Source organism: Salmo trutta, chromosome 21 (assembly GCF_901001165.1).
Source record: "Salmo trutta chromosome 21, fSalTru1.1, whole genome shotgun sequence".
NCBI classification, from domain to species: Eukaryota; Metazoa; Chordata; class Actinopteri; order Salmoniformes; family Salmonidae; genus Salmo; species Salmo trutta.
Genome location: NC_042977.1, coordinates 25,699,107 through 25,720,353, shown reverse-complemented (window position 1 = coordinate 25,720,353; position 21,247 = coordinate 25,699,107). Strand labels below are relative to the sequence as shown.

The following is a 21,247-nucleotide window of genomic DNA, read 5'->3' as shown; positions in this document are numbered from 1 at the left end:
GGTCAAAACCAGATCAGAGTCCAGGGGGTATAGAGTGGCAGACAGGCTCATGGTCAAGGCAGGCAGAATGGTCAGGCAGGCGGTTTGAAAGTCCAGAAACAGGCAAGGGTCCAAAACCGGGAGGACAAGAAGAAGGCGAATGGAAAAAGCAGGCGAATGCAAAAAGCAGGAGAATGGGAAAACCGCTGGTTGACTTGAAAACATACAAGACTAACTGGCACAGAGAGACAGGAAACACAGGGATTAATACACTGGGGAAAACAAAAGACACCTGGAGAGGGTGGAGACAATAATGAGGACAGGTGAAACTGATCAGGGTGTGACAAAAAGGATATATGCTGCAATTATCTATTAATATTCCAAGGCCTAAGTAGTATGTTAGTTTAATTATCTAAATGAGCACAGCTTTGCTCATGATCTATCATAACAGACCTGCAATTCTTACTTGAGAAACTGGCCCAAAACAGAGCGCGATGGAGATCATTTGTGGACCTTTCCTCAACATAGAGTAAAAGGGTTAAAGTCAAATAAAGTGATTGGTGAAGGGTTGTTAATTCCTACCTCACTGAGGACTATGATTCCCTCTTGACTGTGCCCGTTGGAGGTGATGTTAAACATGTGTCCTTCATCTCCAGGAACGATAGAATATTCCACCTCTGCATTCTTCTCAGAGTCCAGGTCATGAGCTCTGATCTTCCCCACTGCTGAGCCCACTGACGAAGACTCTGGGACCCGGAGGTGGAATATACCTGCCGTACAGTAAGAATAGATTCAAACGTAGAAATACAAAAGATGTCATTGGCTGCTTCTTGTTTGAGTCAAGTCTCGGCTTATGTAAGGACCAGAAATTCAATTTACCCTCTTTTAATTTTGTGAAGCCTATTTATACAAGTATCACTTCACTGGTGTTGCTATCCCATTGATTTTATATAAACAGCTCATACAAATATGAATTACCTAATTATAATTGATTAACAATAACACTAGTTAATTATTAAAGTAACATCTAGTTGCCTAGAGATATGATGAGATCCCTTATGTGCAGAAAGATTCCCTTTCAGTGCCCACAATATTGTTAAATTCATTGGGTAATAGCAAACAAAACCATAGTCATTAAAATGCAATTTGGCACACTTTTTGAAAACCTGGGTGGGTTGTCGTTGACATCGCTGAGGGTGATGTTGATGGTGGTGGTTCCGGCTAGTCCTCCCAGCTGACCGCCCATATCCTTTGCCTGAATAAGGACCTGGTAAAGCTCCTTCACTTCACGGTCCATGTTAGGCAACGCAGTTCTAATAACCCCTGTTCAAGGTCACAAAAACCAACAGAGAAGATGTGAGAGTGTGTGTGTGTGTGTGTGTGTGTGTGTGTGTGTGTGTGTGTGTGTGTGTGTGTGTGTGTGTGTGTGTGTGTGTGTGTGTGTGTGTATGTGTGTGTGTGTGTGTGTGTGTGTGTGTGTGTGTGTGTGTGTGTGTGTGTGTGTGTGTGTGTGTGTGTGTGTGCGTGGGAGAGAGAGCGAGGTAAGCAAGAGTAAAGAGTAGTGAGGGGGAGAAAGAGAGATGAGTTGTGATTATAAGAGATTGAATCCCCTTTGATGTTCGCTGAAGGAATAGAGAAGAGGTGGATTTTGACTCATGCATTCATTTGGGAGAATGTTACACATCTGTGTAGGATGACATGAAAGAGCGACCTTTGACACTGTGGAAATACTAATCTGACCTAATTGTGCCTCTACCTGTGTAAATAGCGTTTGATCAGGAGTGAGTCTCATGGTACGGGTACTACAGGGTCACAAGTTGCCACCGACAACGAGTAACCTGATTCAACGTGTTCCCCTATACTCTCAGTCCAACTTCAGCTGCAATATAATCTCAAAGTATTTACAATAATCACATATTGCAGTGGTACAGCTTTACATTTTGCCATTGTAAAGGCCAGTTACACATTTAACTCTTTGGTTTTCAAATCTCTCCATTTGACATTGTGGACGTGCCTTGATTTCAACTATGTTGTGATCTCACCAGTTTTGGAGTCGACTGAAAAGTAAGGCTGTCCATGAAGGATACTGTAGACGATCCGTGCGCTATTCCCATAGGAGGGGTCGTCAGCATCTGTGGCAGTCACCTGCATAACAAAAGTACCTGTCCATCATACAGAGACAAAAGGAAGGAAATTGTTAATAAACAGTGTTATTTTCATCACTTCGAGCATTACGTCTTAAGAATAGTGCAAGATTCTTTTGAATTCTTCATGAAAAATGAAATGATATAATTTGACAAATTTTGGGATGCAATGTAACCTACATAGGCCATAGGACCTCCATACTAAACTGGGGGACCGCGGACCGGATCTGGACCATGAACGGGGTCAAAACGGACCGCAGGCCCCCCCCCCCCCCAAAAAAAAACACCTGCTATCATGTAAACACACATAAGACATGTTAGAATGCATAGACTTTCAGGAAATTAGCTTTAAAACAGCTGGGAAAAAAATGCTCTGCCACATGCAAAATGTTTAGAATTACGGGAAATTGGCTTTAAAACTGCACCATTTTCTCTCCACCAACAAGAGGGGTGTGAACAGTTTGGGGTTGCATGGGTTGCGATTTGGGGGTTTGTTACTACGCCGATAAATTACCTTATCCATCCAGACCTTTGCCACCTGCAGTAGGTGTCACACCCTGATTTGTTTCACCTCTCTTTGTGATTGTCTCCACCCCCCTCCAGGTGTCGCCCATCTTCCCCACTATCCCCTGTGTATTTATACCTGTGTTCTCTGTTTGTCTGTTGCCAGTTCGTCTTGTTTCTCAAAAGCTCCTGCTTTTCCCAGTCTCTCTTTTTCTCGCCCTCCTGGTTTTGACCCATGCCTGTCCTGACTCTGAGCCCACCTGCCTGACCACTCTGCCTACCCCTGACCCTGAGCCTGCCTGTCGACCTGTACCTTTGCCCCACCTCTGGATTATTGACCTCTGCCTACCCTGACCCTGAGCATGCCTGCCGTCCGGTACCATTGCCCCTCCTCTGGTTACTGACCCCTGCCTGCCTTGACCTGTCTATTGCTTGCCCCTGTTGGATTAAACCATTGTTAATTCGATGTTTTCTGCATCTGGGTCTTACCTTCATACCTGATACTAGGAAGTGTATGTGACCGGACCTTCTCAGATAGTACCCCTGCTATTAGGATATCTAATATAATTCAAAGCAAGATATTGACAACTTGGCTGAACTTTTTTGATAAAGGCTGAATCTGAAGCTTCCTCTACATGGAGTTTAGACTTCATGAGAATTAGGAGATGATGGTCTTAAAATATAATTGTTAATATAACATTACATAATTGTATTTACCAGATGATAGATGGGAGTTATGTCACCAACAAAATTATTGAATAAAGTACAGGATGCATATTAAGCAGGCATAACTAATATAAAGACTAGGCCTTTAATGGGCAGCACGAGGTAGAGGTTTTCGTTATTTAATATAATCTTATTTAATTTTCATATCCTTGCTTCTTTTGTTTGTGTTTCTGCACTTTCACCACAGGAGGTTGGTGGCACCTTAATTGGGGAGAACGAGCTTGTGGTAATAACTGGAGCAGAATTAGTGGCATGGTATCAAATACATCAAACGCATGGTTTCCATGTGTTTGATGCCATTCCATTTGCGCCGTTTCGGACATTATTAAGAGGCATTCTCCCCTCAGCAACCTCCTGTTGCTTTCACCGAACGCTCATGTGTGCTCTACAGTGTGTGCATCTGATAAAGGAATTTATGTGTTTAAGGTAATGACTAAAGTATTCCACCTTGAAACATATAACTGAGTGATTATAAGACTGTTATAAGACAAGTTAAGACTTTACTATTTAGCAATGTAAGTGAGACATTCAAGGAAAAGAGGAACTGTCGACAGACAACTTGTGACAAGACAGCTTGTGGCAACTGTGAAACTGATAACAGGAAGGAGGTCAAGCCTAAACCATTAGGCTTGCAGTAGATTGTGAAACATGTGGCAGAATATGATAAGCAATGTATGTGTTGGAAAATTCTTGTAAATAGCATTGACAGTGTTAAAGAAGAGGAGGGGCATTTATAAGGGGTATGGTATGACCAAATGTGAGGTATCAAAGGCTATGTGCATTGTATGATTTTTAGAGCTCTCTGAATAAAGAACTATCCTTTTGCAGAATTCTGAGACTTTGTCAAATTCTTCTATTAACCAGGGCCTTACAACCTCTGGGGAATTGGTCAAAGCTATAGTGATTGTTGAGTTATCATCATTGGGATTAAAAATTCTCATGACATCATCCTAGAGTGTGGGCCACAGTTGCGCAATTGTCAGTATTTTCAGCATAGACTTAAGACATCGCATCATAGACATGGCATCATAGACATTGCATCATTGTATCTCTCATTATGGCATCTGTGAGAGCACGGACAGCGCCATTGAGGCCATGTTCGTTTTAAACTAGTCAATTTTCTTCTTCTACTACTTCTGAGTTGGTAAACAAACTGAAACAGTGCATACTGCCCCCTGGAGTGTATTGTTTGAACAGGTATAAAACCAAGGTTTGCGATTTACTGCCACCTGCAGTTATGGAATGTTTGCTCACGAGAATAATTAATTGTCTGATCCCTCCCGATGACCCGGATGGAATCATGTGATTCTTCCTTAACCCATAGGAAGTCCCATCCAGTTGATTATTTAAAAATAGTTTAAGTCCTTAATGGCGCTGCCAATGCTAAATAAAGCCTCTTTTGTTTTTTGACAGCGGGGCCTCGTTCAGTAGCCAAACATTGTTGAACATTGTGGATATGCCACGAGTAGAGACAAAGTGATTCCTTTTTCTACATTACAGAGAGGGGTGTTTGTTCTACATAGCATATTTCTATCTGAACGTACCAAAACTTTGCATCCTGCTGAATGCACCCCTGGTCTGTTTGTCAGGTGGGCGGTCACATGTGTTTGCAATCAGAGGACCACTTGTTTGAGCCCAGTAAGGGGACAGGGACAGTGGCGGAAGAGAAGCCGGTTGCAGCACAGTGACATAGGTTACATGTACGTACATTTCCTTAGAGCATAAGGAGAGTAATAAATATATGATGATCATGTTACCACCTTTCGGTGACAGCTGTGGTTACTGATAATGTGTCAGTATGACTGGCCTCTCATTAAAGCCAATACTATTAACATCTACTGGTGCTGGTGAATACTTACCACAAACATGTGCATTCTCTTTGCATAATCCTTTCCTCCTACGTTATTAACAAAATGTCCTTTCCTCATATCCTAGCTTCCTTTCTGCCTTTTCCTATCTTCCTTTCCTCGTTTCCTAGTTTAATTTCCTTGAAACCTTGCCTTACTTTCCTCTCCTCCTTTGGTTTCCCTGCTCCTTTTCCTCTGGTTCTAGCTTCCTTTCCTCCCATCCTTTGATTTTCTAGCTCCACTTCCTCCTATCTTTTCATAGCTTCCTTTCCTCATTTACTAGCTCCTTTTTCTAGGAAAGGAGGAAAAAGAGCTAGGAAAGGAAAATAGGAAAGGAAGATAGGAAAGGAAATTAGGAAAGGAAATAAGGATACCGGCAAGGAAAGGAATTAAGGAAACCTTTTTAGGAAATTATACTAGGAATGGATGCTAGGAAAGGAATCTAGGAAAGGAGGAAAGGAAGCGTAGAACCTATATGAGGAAAGGAATTAGGAAAGAAAAATACATAAGGAAGCTAGGAAAGGGGGGAAACAAATCTAGGAAAGGAAAGGAGAAAAGAGAGCTAGGAAATTAAAGAAGGAATGGGTTTAGGAAAGGAGGAAAGGAAGCTAGGAAAGGAAAGAAGGAAAGGGATTTAGAAAATGAAGATAGGCAAGTAGGAAAGACTCAACTCTTACTGAGACTGACTCAAGTTCTACTGAACTTTTGCCTATCATTTCAATTGGAGTCAGATCTCAATCATATGATTCTATGAAGGTAAAAGTCATAGAGAGTAGAACTAGGCCTGTAATCCTACATAATTCCCTTCAAATACCTTAGTGTAGCTTAATGTCCAATTGTCATCGTAGCTTTACTCCATATGGACTTGTATAAGCCAAAAAGTACATTATAGGTGCCTTTCTTACCCCCTGGTGACATCTCTGGGACACTGGCTGTATATGGGCCGTCCAAGAACTTTGGTTCATTGTCATTGACGTCTTGAATTTTTATGATGAATTCCGACTCAGGCTCCAGAGGCCTGCCTGTGTGCATGTCCACAGCCTGGGCTCGTAACGTGTAGTAAGACTTCACCTCTCGGTCCAAACCCATCAAGGCATGGATGTCACCTGTCGTCTGGTCTATGGTGAAGATGGTTCCGACTCCTTCTCCTGATAGAGTGTATTTCACGTCGCTGTCGCCCCTGTCCAGGTCAGTGTGAAGCTGCATAGAGAAAACATGTTGTATTTGTCAGTGAATTAAAGTAGGAATACACATGTACTTGGCCTAGATCTTTATGTGACTTGAGCATAAGTGCATACTGTGGCTTGTTTGATGGATGACAAGGGGACAGAGTTTTGTTGCTGAGCTGTGTCTATTTCCTCCTCCTCATTCCTTCCTTCCAACCGTCACTGACCATATGGAAATGCTGAGGACATGTTGTGCTCTTGATAGATACATATAGTGGCAGAGCACAGTCCCCAAGTCAATGAAGACTTCCTTTAGTTGACCTGTGGCTCGGTTATCCTATAAAGGGATTTATTACTTAGGGTGGATGGCAAGGCTTAGGTTTTACATAGCAGATAATCCATGAGCCACAACAATAACAATAAAATGGGATGAGTCCCAATCTATTCCCTATGTCAGGGGTTGGCAATCTAAATTCAGCCGCGGGACGATTTTTGGTCATGGGGCTGGACCATAATTAAAATAATTTGCACATTGCAAATTGACCACAACTAAGCACAAAAAAAGATTGTATTTGAAAATAAGAATAATTTCATACCTTGATTACATTGAGACACGATCACGTATGTCTATTTCTTTATTCGTGGGAAAACTTTCCTAAATACATTTCTTTTTTGCTCAATTTCAATTTCACGCCTGTTTCTGCCTGTTGCCGACACCTACCCTATGTAGTGGACTACTTTTGACCAGGGCCTATAGGGTTCTGGTCAAAAGTAGTGCACTATATAGTGAATAGGATGCCATTTGGGACTCAGATTGTGATTCAGTTTCAGTACGCAGGGGACAATAAAACCCTTTCTATCCATGAGATTAATGGTTTATTTAGAAAGTCAGTGAATTGAATGTAATTAAATCAGACGGCTGAATCTCAAGACACATTCACTCATTACATTGTTTTATGTCCATTCCCTCACCGTCTGATGTACCTCATTCAGCAGGCAGAACACGATTTTACTCTTGACAGTGGGTTCGGATATAATGAGTTTTAAAGTGAATCAGATATTAATGGCATTTGTGGTACACCAATAAAAACTAATGAAACCTCCACAGGAACAATGTCTGGATTAAAATAAATTGGGAGGAAATAAATATTTTAATATAATATTTAACAGTGTCCATCCAGTGCTATAATGTAGAGGAATCGCTTGTTTCCTGAGTACAAAGCAGTGTTGGGATGGGGGTATCTGTCAGCATCAGGCAGATATAGCAAATAATGAGGTGTTGATATTTAGCTGAATCCATATACTATGATACAACCTGTAGTCTGTGATAATTTATCTTACTGGTGCCCCTGTATGTGACTAACGTCTTATTGTAAAAGGTTATTCACCAATAAGGAATACTGGGCAAGGGGTCGATATATCCTTGACCAAAAAGGTTTGAGAGGTGAGCCTTTTTCATGATTGAAGAAAATTATGATCAGTTTATTATCTGATGCAGCCTTTCTATGCAATACATAGTCATGGGTGCTAGTGGCTCTACATTTACTGGTTTTCTAGTTTGAAGCTGCAAACTTGCAATGCAAAATAATATGATAGCCTAAGTGACATGTTGTAGTTTAAACTGAGAAGTGTCTATCCTTGAGAGACCCAACCAGCATGCTTAAATGATCATCAGTACCACAAACTATTTAACACAGTGATTTAGACTAGAGAGGCTTAGTGTGTTTTAACTCAGACCAGACAAGCCCACTAGCTCAGTCTTCCTTGCAGATGGCATTTGCTTAGTACGGGGCCCAGTAGCAGACGGTTTAATTGTACAGAGTACAGTTGCATATAGCTGTTTTCCCCATAAGGCTTTCTGAATGTCAGATCCAGGGGCACAATGCAAGCTGGTGTTTAAATTTGGGTCTTTCACTCTTAGCTGGTCAGCTTTGTCTGTGTCTGCCTCTACAGTTGCATAATACATGGGAACAAACCCAGCTGAGGAGCTTTTGGCAACATGGATCAGTGGTGCAGTCATTTTCTGTCTTCAAAATGCTCACACAAAGGTGTGCGATTAATGGTAGAAAATGCTTTATCTCCTGTTTTTGCCAGGAAGACTGTGGCCATTACCTGTTGGTAAATTCAAAGTTGTCATTTGTATCTGTTTATAAATCATGGTGTTGTCTTGCTAAATCTCTTTACAAAGGCGATATAGAAACAATAACTAAAGCAATGGCTGAGGAAAGTCTTCAGGTGCAAATTATCATGATATACTGTAACATGCCTCTGTAGGTTTTCTAAATAGAGTAACAGACAGCTCTCTCTAGCTGGAGGGGGATTCATGAACTGGCAGTCAGATGGTTTTCAAGCCAGATTTGGTTTATGTTCCCTTTTCCAAAAATGCAGCTCACAGTGATAATCAAGGTCCTGATCCTTCACACTGTCCCCTATTAACCAGCAACAGATTAATCAGTGGTCTCAGTGCTGGCCGGTTACGATTTCTGCCATCCTCATTCTCAACACAGACACTTTACATTCAGACACTGGTTACATTCCATTTGGGGATGCACCTACTGTGAGGAGTGAATCACTCAGTAATTGTAGCATCTGTTTGACAATGTGTGGATGCGACTATCCCATCCTTCCTTTCTCAGCCAACAGAAACACATCCAGCGGGACTGTGCGTGCTGAGAAAGGCTGTGGTAGATTGCCTTGGCATCAGCAGCTGACAAGTCAATCTAAGCCATTATTTCATTTGAGCTGGAAGTGCCAGATTCCAGAATGGTTCTTAATGCCTCTTAAAATTTGATTTGGAACTGCCCAAAAATCCCTTTCACTTCCTATGTGTGTGGATAATTAGAGCCGATGCTGAGAAAATTGCAAAATCGCAGTCAGAAGCGATCAAGCAGCTCAAGCAATTAGATGTGATTCGTGTCGTGCTGCTTGTATTCCTACATTATTTAAGTCTTAACGAAAAGAGGCACACGCCTTCAAACTCCTGTTTGATTTCTGACCTCAAACTGTCATCACAAGAATAAAGACAGAGGTTTACATTGATTAGTCTTAGAGAACCATAACCTTGAACTTATGTTGCCTTTTTTTTCCAACCTACTGTGGGAAAGTTGATATAGATAAGTCTGAATGAATGCTTTAAAACGATGGTGGCCTTACCTTCCCAACATATTGTGGTTCCGATCCCATATATTCCTCCAGTACAAAGAACTGGTTCCACACCCATCCTCTCTTCACCCTCTGAACCCCTGACGCCACATGTCTCCTCAGTCCCAGTCCTTCCACACCCCTCAGGTGTTGCTCTCTTCCCATCATGCTTTGGGACGGAGCGTGGAGGGGAGCCAGGAAACCTTTGTCCAAGAGAAACCAAAAGACCAACAGCAGACCGTTCCTTGTGATCATTGGCAATCTGGGCAGTGGAGTATCTCAGTTGAATTCCAGTGAGAGACTGTCAGTGAAACAATAGCAGCTGGGTTGTAGATCCAATGAAGAAAGGGACGGGAGGATGTTGTGGTGACATGGGTAGATTGGTCTCCAGGATGTTTGGCTTCTCACTCAACTAGTCTTCATTACCTAGGTCTCCTGGTGGAAAGAGGGAAGACATGGGCTTACTTTACAATGCAGTTAAAGTAGTTACAAGACAACATGGAAAATAATCTTATCCACCAGCCAATTGAACATGTCTCTCTTTCTATATGTGGTAGCAATATAGCCTGGGGACGAGGTTATATACAAAGTACTGCATTGAAATAAATAGCAGTACTTCATACAGTCCCAATCTTATAACTGGCACATCAGTAACTCATCATCGTTACTAACAAACTCTGCTCCGATTATATCTACTCATTTTGAGGTCAAAATGCACTTTCTATGTTCGTCTAGTCAACCTTGACAGTATCTTACCGGAGGAATTTTACGGATAATGATTCCGGTAAAAGGAAACATGAGCAAATTGGTCCTCTGGCGTGCATTTAATTCTGTGAGTCAGGCTATGTGAAGTTAGTGGAGCAGGAGCAGACATCAAACAAAGTCACACACACAGAGGAAAAGAGAGAGAAGCAAAAATGACAAGACTCCACGTCCAGAAAAATCATCGTAAGGGAGCATGAAAAATACAATGTATTGTGCCAGTGTCCAGGATATTGGTCCAAGCATTGATTTTACTTGAAGTGACTGGAGGAAACTGGAGGAGGCAGTGCCAGAGCTAGATGTCAAGGATCCAGGTTCTCTGTCAGTGTTTTGACTTTCTAATTAACTTTGCATAAAGTATGTGACATTCCTGCATTTCTAACAACAACTGCATACTAGAGATTAGAGAATAGTTTACATATTGCATAATTAACTAGAATTCCTGTCACCTTTTGACTTGAAGGGTATACTTTGTAGTCCCCCTCAAAGACATTACACACTAGTTGTTGTGAAGGCTTATGTCCTCACCTTAACCTCTGGCCATGCCCCTCCCTTGCCACTCACCTCAACTCTCTCCACTCTGTTCATTAGCACCCTCCAGTCTTCCTTATTCCTGTTGGTAAACGCATGGGGCGGCCAACTTATGTTTTCCTTTCCATTTTGTGAGTGACTGACAAGTGAGTACCTTTCATTATTGAAGAATATGTATACATGTTCATATTAAGATCCTTGTGAAAGTTACTGTATATTCTGCATCCAAATTAGTACCATTTCCTGTCAGTCCAGCATTTGAGATGCATTTCAGTTATCCATTTTGCACTTGTCAGTCATGCTTGTATGTTAAAATGTGTTTGTATCCCCCTCTTGTATTTCCCTAGTAAACCTCAACGTTATCCTGCAACTGTTCCCCAAGTGCTCCTGTGTCTGTGTGTGCAATAAACCCCACTATTTGGATTCTTGCTTCATCTCTTTGTTTCATCTGCCTAATCGACGCACCATGGTGGCATTCTGAAGCAGTCAAAACTTCCTTAAACAGTCCACCTCTTCTATACTAGTGTTAGGTGTTAACAGCACAGTGTCTGTATGCATAGCACTGAATGACAGCTGTAGGCCCACTTCCACTGATCCCGCCCCTCATCCCTCTTTACTTCTATCCCTCCCCCCTTCAAATCTGCTTCAACAGACCGGTTTATTTTTAGCTTCGGGTTTATACAAATTTACAGTAGTTTCTTTCCTTCATTGTGCGATGGTAGGCTATATTCCTTGGTTAACAGGTTACTGTGCATCCATGTATTCTCTGGAGGCTAAACCCCCACTGTTCTTATCTGTCTGGAAGGCAAGTCCCAAGACTGTACAAAATGTCCTTGTATCGTGCCACACTCGGCTATTCCATATCCCACTATCTGAGATTGAGTGGTCACCGAATGATGACAACATCTGACTGATGACATGTGTTGGATGACCTTGTTGATTATAGTACCTGCATCCATATGACTTCTTGACACAAATTATATTGTTGTGTCCTATAAAGTACTGTTTGACTTAATGAGTAGGCCATCATAAGTCATCACTGTTATTTTACAGTTAATGTGAGATGTCTTCTGTAGTTTCTGCCTCCAGAGCAGAAGGCCTAATGAGAACAGACTTGTGTGTATGTGTGTGTGTGTGTGTGTGTGTGTGTGTGTGTGTGTGTGTGTGTGTGTGTGTGTGTGTGTGTGTGTGTGTGTGTGTGTGTGTGTGTGTGTGTGTGTGTGTGTGTGTGTAGAGTGGGAGCCTGCATGGCACTAATACTGGCCAAGAAGGGCTCAACCAACCCCCTTACTGCACAAACATGTGACTTAACAGACAGCCACCCCTAATCTAACAGTGGGGTGGTCGATGCCCACTATTCTCCCTTAGCTGAGCTCAGGTGACTACATACACCATAGACATTAGGTCACACACACACATTTAGCTCAGGCCGATCCATCTCATAGCCGCAGCTCATGAGCTCCATCAGCAGCAGATTATGATTTACATGGAAAATAAATCTTTATTAACAAATGTTATTGAATCACATCGATGCGTTCCTCTAATCAAACCGAATAGCACCGAATAATTTCAAACTGAAACTTATCGTTCCTGTATCGTATTGTTCCTGTATGTACAGTACATTCGGAAAGTATTCAAACCCAATTGCGTTACGTTACAGCCTTATTCTAAAATTGATTACATCGTTTTCCCCCCTCATCAATCAACACACAATACCCCATAATGACAAAGCAAGAACAGGTTTTTAGAAATTTTTGCAGATCTATTAAAAATATAAAACTGAAATACGAAATTTACATAAATAGTCAGACCCTTTACTCAGTAATTTGTTGAAGCATCTTTGGCTGCAATTACAGCCTAGAGTCCTCTTGAGTATGACGCTACAAGCTTGGCACACCTATATTTGGGGAGTTTCTCCCATTCTTCTCTGCAGATCCTCTCAAGCACGGTCAAGTTGGATGGAGAGTGTCGCTGTACAGCTATTTTCAGGTCTCTCCAGAGATGTTCGATCGGTTCAAGTCCGAGCTCTGGCTGGGCCACTCCAGGACATTCAGAGACTTGTCCCGAAGCCACTCCTGCGCTGTCTTGGTTGTGTGCTTAGGGTCATTATCCTGTTGGAAGGTGAACCTTCAACCCAGTCTGAGGTCCTGAGCCCTCTGGAGCAGGTTTTCATGAAGGATCTCTGTGAACTTTGCTCCGTTCATCTTTCCCTCAATCCTGACTAGTCTCCCAGTCCGTGCCGCTGAAAAACATGCCCACAGCATGATGCTGCTACCACCATGCTTCACCATAGGGATGATGCCAGGTTTCCTCCAGACGTGACGTTTGGCATTTAACCCAAAGAGTTCAATCTTGGTTTTATCAGACCAGACAATCTTGTTTCACATGGTCTGAGAGTTCTTTAGGTGCCTTTTGGCAAACTTCAAATGGGCTGTCATGTGTTTTTTACTCAGGAGTGGCTTTCGTCTGGCCACTTTACCATACATGCCTGATTGGTGGAGTGCCGCAGAGATGGTTGTCCTTCTGGAAGGTTCTCCCATCTCCACAGAGGAACTCTGGAGCTCTGTCAGAGTGACCATCAGATTATTGATCTCCTCCCTGACCAAGGCCCTTCTCCCCTGATTGCTCAGTTTGGCCAGTTGGCCAGCTCTATGAAGAGTCTTGATGGTTCCAAACGTCTTAAATTTAAGAATGGTGGAGGCCACTGTGTTCTTGGGGACTTTCAATGCTGCAGAAATGTTTTGGTAACCTTTCCCAGATCTGTGCCTCAACACAATCCTGTCTCGGCGCTCTACGGATAATTCCTTCGACCTTATAACTTGGTTTTTGCTCTGACATGCTCTGGCAACTGTAGGACCTTATATAGACAGGTGTGTGCCTTCCAAATCATGTCCAATCTATTGAATTTATCACAGGTGGACTCCAATCAAGTTGTAGAAACATCTCATGGATGATCAATGGAAACAGCATGCACCTGAGCTCAATTTCGAGTCTCAAAGCAAAGGGTCTGAATGCTCATGTAAATAAGGTATTTCAGTTTAGAATTTTTTATAAATTTGCAAACATTTCTAAAAACCTGTTTTTGCTTTGTCATTATGGGGTATTGTGTGTAGATTGATAAAAATACAAATAAATTATACATTTTAGAATAAGGCTGTAACGCAACAAAATGTGAAAAAAGGGAAGCGGTCTGAATACTTTCCGAATGCACTCTATCTATGCTGAATAAAAATATAAATGTGTTGGTCTCATGAGCTGAAATAAAAGATCCCATAAATGTTCCAAAAGCACAAAAATATTATTTCTCCCAAATGTTCTGCTGAAATGTGTGTACATCCTTGTTTGTAAGCATTTCTCCTTTGCCAAGATAATCCATCCACCTGACAGGAGTGCCATATCCAGAAGCTGATTAAAAAGCATAATCATTACACAGGTGCACCTTGTGCTGAGGACAATAAAATGCCACTCTAAAATGTGCAGTTTTGTCACACAACTCAATGCCACAGATGTCTCAAGTTGAGGGAACGTGCAATGGACATACTGACTGCAGGAATGTCCACCAGAGCTGTTGCCAGAGAATTGAATGTTAATTTCTCTATCAAAAGCCACTTCCATTATAATTTTAGAGAATTTGGCAGTACGTCCAACCGGCCTCACAACTGCAGACCACGTGCAACCAGGACCTCCAAATCCGGCTTCTTCAACTGTAGATATTTAAAAATAAAAATAAAATAAAAATCTAATTCATAATGATTAGCTCCATACATAGGATATCATCCTCAGTGCAGGCACCATCAGTAACATTGATGCACCTTTGGAGGGTAGATTTACTCCCTCTTGGCAGCTATAAACAGCGAAGAGATGCCGATGAGTTGTAGTGTGCACTTGAAAACATTGGTCTGTGTGGCCATGAACTGATCAAAGTAATCCTGATGAAACTGTGGGTTTACACAACTGAAGAATGTCTGCACAAACTGTCAGAAACCGTCTCAGGGAAGCTCATCTGCATGCTCGTCGTCCTTGCTGGTGTCAAAGTTGTGAACAGAGTAGCCCATGCTGGCGGTGGGGTTATGGTATGGGCAGGCATGGGTTACGGACAACGAACACAATTGCATTTTATTGATGGTAATTTGAATGCACAGAGACACCATGATGAGATCCTGAGGCCCATTGTCGTGCCATTCATAATGCATGGTCCCATGTCGCAAGGATCTGAATACAATTCCTGGAAGCTGAAAATGTCCCAGTTCTTTCATGACCTGCATACTCACCGGATATGTCACCCATTGAGTATGTTTGGGATGCTCTGGATCAATGTGCATGACAGCGTGTTCCAGTGTCGCGCTGCATGAGGCAAATGGTCGTCACACCAGATACTGACTGGTTTTCCGATCCACACCCCTACCTTTTTTTAAGGTATCTGTGAGCAACAGATTCATATCTGTATTCCCAGTCATGTGCAATCCATAGATTTGGGCCTAATGAATTAATTTCAATTGATTGATTTCCTTATATGAACTGTAACACAGTAAAATCTTTGACATTTTTGCATGTTGTGTTTATATTTTTGTTAAGCGTATATAAGTACCGAATTGTCTTAGAAGGGTTAGATGCACATCCCTAAAAGACAGCCATCTCTAATCCACCAGTAGTATCCTTTGGGTTGAGAGATGTGTTGTGAGATGTCCAACAGCATCCCTTGAGAAAGGCAGTAGCAGAAACTTCTGTGATGGCTGTACTATATTGAATTAACATGTAAAAGACTACATCAAGCAAGAACAAACTTGTATTTTTTGCATGTGCACCCCATCTCTATATTGAGAGATGTGTCACGACTTCTAGATAGAAACAAAGAACAAGTTTGCGATGACAGGCATACAAGTACGTAGACCATTGCAAAGCATAAAATACTTTTGTTGCTGGATCAATATTCAGAGACAAAAGAAATGGTATTATGTTCAACTGCAATTGTGTTACATAAGAGTCAGTTTTTCATATAAAGTAGAACCCAATATGAACCAGCAAAGCCTAGGAACAGTGTTTGCATTAGTGCATCAACACATACATATGACCCTCTGGTCTGTATACTGTACAGTACGGTAATGATTTATCCTCAGAGAATTATTATCTCTTTAAAGTCATGGCCAAATGCACAAACATCACCAGAGGCTAGAATTTTTCATTTGAATTTTATTTTATTTAACCATTATTTAACTAGGCAAGTCAGTTAAGAACAAATTCTTATTTACAATGACAAACCCTAACCCGGACAACGCTGGGCCAATTACGCGCCGCCCTATGGGACTCCCAATCACGGCTGGTTTTGATACAGCTTGAAATCAAACCAGGGTCTGTAGTAACTCCTCTAGCACTGAGATGCAGTTCCTTAGATCGCTGCGTAACTCGGGAGCCCCAAGAAAGGATGGTCTGAGATGCCCTTATGGACCATTAAACAATCTGTACTGTATGTTACTACATAATTATCACTCTCTCTCACACACACACACCACACACTCTCCCTGAAACGTTTTCAAATCCTCCCAAACACAAATGTCATCAATCATCCTATGACGTCAAACCAGCTCTGCTGCCCCAGTTGTAGAAGAATTTAGGAATTCTGATTTGGAATATATCAACACAATTTATCACTGGGTTCTCCACTGCTGACAGTTTTAATGCTAAATCACAGTTTATCATCTGAATTTGGAATTTGACGTTTTCAATGAATATGGCCAATTATCTTTATGGGTTGACCAACTTAATTAATGTTGTGTGGACAAGTTAGTCAACTTACTGCATTACATACTTGTATGCAGGTCTGGCCCTGCCAATAAGCAAAATAAGTGGCCACTAAGGGGCCCCTCACCAAGGGAACTCTGGCAGGTTCTCAACTTACCAGTTATAATATTACAATACACAAGGTGCAATTTCTAAATGTGGTTGTGCATCAGCAGTTTTCTTCTTGTTATGTCGGTCACTGATAGTCACTCAATTAGCCAATTTTTTGGATTGATAGGTAAATTAGTCTAGCCAGCTATCTAAACTCTGCAGTAATCCTGGCCGATTTACCGACAGCGCACGCAGGACACATGCACAGGGGCCCTGACCTCCAGGGGGCCCCCATTGATTTTGTTAGTCACCTTCACCCAGATATTGTATGATCATGGCAAAATGTGTAGAATTGCAGGAAAGTTTATTTAATACTGCAACAACAAAAACATCTCCACCCCATGGCAAAATGAGTATAATTGCATGAAAGTAGTTTTAAAACTACAAAGAAAAATCTGCCCCATCACAAAATGTCACTTGTTTTAGGAAATTAGGCATATGTCATGTATCACTACTTCACATGAAAGGCATACTTTTATATCAAAATGCATTTTTGGGCAGAAATGCCTTCTGGAACATGTGAACTTTCATGTGCCTTAAAAACAAACTTGTATGCCATCTGTAAATACGAATAAAATTGTTAAATTACAAGCCTAGTTGGTTTAGCCACGGAAAAAGACAGGAACCTTCCTGCTAGCCATGATTGGTTTAGATAATGGAAGGGCTGGACAGAGATGAGTTTGGATTGGTCTGCCATGTAGCTCGCTTCTGTCGAAAACATGAGCTGCTTACTATGTGTAGGTAATCCTTTCTAAAGTGGCTTTTTTGAAAGATATCACGAAGAACTGCGCAAGTGGCTCTCCACTTTCTGGAGGACCGAGTTTTGAAATCAGTGGAATGCCTGGTGGGAGAAGAGTATAATAGCTAAGGAGATGGAGAAAATTCAGGTGTTTGATTGCAAATGTGGAGGGAGTTGAAAAGAGAACACAGAAGGCTGTTGTAGAAAACTGGATAACATCTTCAAACTAAGGGCAACCATGGCATCCGTGACAGAGAGGGATAAGCGTTCGTCCAAGTATAAGGGTAAGAGAGTCTAGCTAGGTACATTTTCAGATATTTTATCTTTCTAATTTTGTCAGAAAGTTAAAGCACACTGTTAGCTAGCTAGCTAACGTTAGCTGGCTGGCTGGCACGCTAGCTAACGTTATGTGTATGATCTGTGTAGTAATGTTATTTGTATCTCAGATCCATTTGCATTGCTAGTTAATGCCTAATGTTAGCTAGCTATGAAGGGTAGTAACGTTATGAGTTGGGATTAAAAATAAAAATACATTATTTCAACTTTATTTAACCAGGTAGGCCAGTTGAGAACAAGTTCTCATTTACAACTGCGACCTGGCCAAGATAAAGCAAAGCAGTGTGACAAAAAAACAACAACATAGAGTTACACATGGGATAAACAACAGTACAGTCAATAACAAGAGAAAAATCTATATACAGTGTGTGCAAATGGAGTAAGATTAGGGAGGTAAGGCAATAAATAGGCAAAGTAGCGAAGTAATTACAATCTAGCAATTTAACACTGGAGTGATAGATGTGAAGATGATGATGTGCAAGTAGAAATACTGGTGTGCAAAATAACAAAAAAAGTAAATTAAAACAATATGGGGATGAGGTAGGTAGTTGGATGGGCTATTTACAGATGGGCTGTGTACAGCTGCAGCAATCGGTGAGCTGCTCAGATAGCTGATGCTTAAAGTTAGTGAGGGAGATATAAGTCTCCAACTTCAGTGAATTTTGCAATTCGTTCCAGTCATTGGCAGTAGAGAACTGGAAGGAAAGGCGGCCAAAGGAGGTGTTGGCTTTGGGGATGATCAGTGAGATATATCTGCCGGAGCGTGTGCTACGGGTGGGTGTTGTTATGGTGAACAGTGAGCTGGTGATAAGGTGGAGCTTTACCTAGCAAAGACTTATAGATGACCTGGAAACAGTGGGTCTGGCGACGAATATGAAGCGGGGGCCAGCCGACGAGAGCATACAGGTCGCAGTGGTGGGTAGTATATGGGGCTTTGGTGACAAAACAGATGGCACTGTGATGGACTGCATCCAGTTTGCTGAGTAGAGTGTTGGAGGCTATTTTGTAAATGACATCGCCGAAGTCAAGGATCGGTAGGATAGTCAGTTTTACGAGGGTATGTTTCGCAGCATGAATGAAGGAGGCTTTGTTGCGAAATAGGAAGCCGATTCTAGATTTAATTTTGGATTGGAGATGCTTAATATGAGTCTGGAAGGAGAGTTTATAGTCCAGCCAGACACCTAGGTATTTATAGTTGTCCACATATTCTAAGTCAGAACCATCCAGAGTAGTGATGCTAGTCGGGCAGGTGGGTGCGGGCAGCGATCGGTTGAAGAACATGCATTTAGTTTTACTAGCGTTTAAGAGCAGTTGGAGGCCACGGAAGGAGTGTTGTATGGCATTGAAGCTTGTTTGGAGGTTTGTTAAACAGTGTCCAAAGAAGGGTAAGATTGTCTAAACAAAAGACTCCACTATGCAAGTAACCATTTCACTGTACCGTTTACACCTTCCAACAAGCTAGAAATGAACCAAAAACATTATCTAGAAAGTATCTAGATAGTTGCATTTAGTTGCCTGGTTTGCTAGACTGACATATACTAAATCCCTTTCTAAACGGATGTATTTATTGGTGTTAAAATTCACCAGTTATGCTATTTTGGACCCCCAGGATGCTGATGTCATGCAGCTTGTCGTTTTTGTGTTTATACTTTTTCATAACGACAACGACAAGTTTGATTTCGGACAACAATAGAATTTCCATGATGTCACTGCAACCACTCTATACAGACATGTCGATAGAAGTAGTATAAACCAGCCTTTAGCCATGAAATCTTTGGTTGTACACTTCCATACTCACTGTTTAGCACATGGCCTCACATGTAAATCCTTAAAAAGATGGGTGGGGCTAAGGCTTAAGAGGGTGTGAACTATGTTGAATGGGTGTAGACAAAGAAGAGCTCTCCAGTAAGTGTCCCAAAACTTTCAAGGGCTATTTTTTCAAAAGTGGGGTTACAAGATTCAAAGAAGAATTACTTTCCCATGTGTTCCTCAACTGCAGTGTATGATATACCATACCAGCTCTGAGTCTCTACATTTATCCAATGTAAAAAATACAATTTCAAATGTTTCTACATAAGATCGAATCAAGGTGGCCGATCACAAATGTGTAGAATTGCAGAAAATATGCTTTAAAACTAAATGTTCTGTATCACCATGGCATGATGTGTAGAATTGCAGGACATAACTTTAAAACTGCAATTCTTTTCTCTCTGCCGCAAAGATGGGGTCAACTAAAAGATGGGGGGATCGCCCAGCCAAATTCGCTTAGGGCATCCCAAAAGGCTACGGCCGGCCCTGACTGTATGTGTAGAGCTGAGGCAAGTAAAAAAATAAATGCACAAACCACGTGTCAGCGATATCTGTGCTAAAACACGGCCTTTGCAATAAAATTATGTTTTGTTTTTAAGTGATTTTAAAGAAAGTGGTGAGTCTCACATTATTGTAGCCTGCTCTCATCTTTTATTAATGCAGTGAAGGCAAAAACCAGCACTTGGGCACACAGTGCCTTCATCAGGATTTAGAAAGGAAACATTAAAACAGCAAGTCAAAGGAAAGAAAACTGAAGCAGTTGTCTTCCTTGCATGTATTTGTGTTTACCTAGACACAGAAACAATTACCATGGAGCTTTATATGGAATTCTGTGCAATTCTTTATATGGAATTTGAGTACCTGCACCACTTGCATCAATTTCATCCAGTGCAGATCACTGAGCAAAAGACGACTGACTGGGCTGCTGCATGTTATCACTTCAAATGCAATAAAAACAATATTTTAATCCATGCAGGCATACTCCATGGGGGCTTAATCGAGTTTGGAGTCATGTTAGTAGGATGTTTTTGGGTGGCGATATAGACAGATTTGGTTTGCTACTGTACCAGTAATTTCTTATTTCAATACTGTCACACTTTACTGTCTTTTCGTTATCTGTCTTATCTTTGTAAAGATAAAATATTCAGTTCAATTATTATTTTAATGAAACAGTGAAATTAACCCAGTGGGTATAACTACTCCACTTCTCTGTTATGTAATTGTAGCATTTCATCCTCACAAAACAAACAAAACAACTAAGGACCGTAGCAGTGAAACATACCTTAACTGTCTCTCGTCAGGCTCCCAGGCTGGTGGGGTTAGACCAAATTAATCCAAACGTCTGATGGTAAAAGCGATGAAACTCCCTTGCGAGCAAAGAACACACTCAGACTTACAGCCCTTCAAACACATTCTCTCTCTGTCTCTATCACTCCCGCTCTCTCTGTCCCGCTCTCTCTCTCTTTCCCTCAACCTCTCTTTTCTCTCTCTCTCTTTTTCACTCTACCCCTCTCTCTTTCCCTCTCTCTTTCATTCTCCCTCTCTTTCCAAGGTTCTCCAATATACTTTGTTCTCACTCTTCTCTCAGCAGACGAGTGCGGAGGAGAGATGAAAAAGATGAAAAAGGAGCGATAGAGTATAAGCTGTATGTAGTAGTATTGTATGCAGGAGTGC

General features: G+C 41.5%; 1 protein-coding gene across 2 annotated transcripts in view; it reads right to left on the bottom strand.

Annotated features, from left to right (window-relative positions):
- Window positions 1-20,991, bottom strand: part of cdh12a (cadherin 12a) — a 36,436-nt gene extending 15,445 nt beyond the window's left edge. Inside the window, exons 1-6 of one of the 2 annotated variants that reach the window (XM_029704911.1) lie at window positions 20,856-20,991; window positions 9,520-9,942; window positions 6,106-6,400; window positions 2,022-2,141; window positions 1,135-1,302; window positions 562-749 (exon numbers count right to left, since the gene is read on the bottom strand). In XM_029704911.1, coding sequence (XP_029560771.1) covers window positions 562-749; window positions 1,135-1,302; window positions 2,022-2,141; window positions 6,106-6,400; window positions 9,520-9,762 — 1,014 coding nt within the window. In that variant the 5' untranslated portion in view covers window positions 9,763-9,942; window positions 20,856-20,991. Of the gene's footprint in view, window positions 1-561; window positions 750-1,134; window positions 1,303-2,021; window positions 2,142-6,105; window positions 6,463-9,519; window positions 9,943-20,855 lie in introns of those variants that run through there. The other variant, XM_029704910.1, reaches the window with a different exon arrangement.
- Window positions 20,992-21,247: the final 256 nt, after the last annotated feature.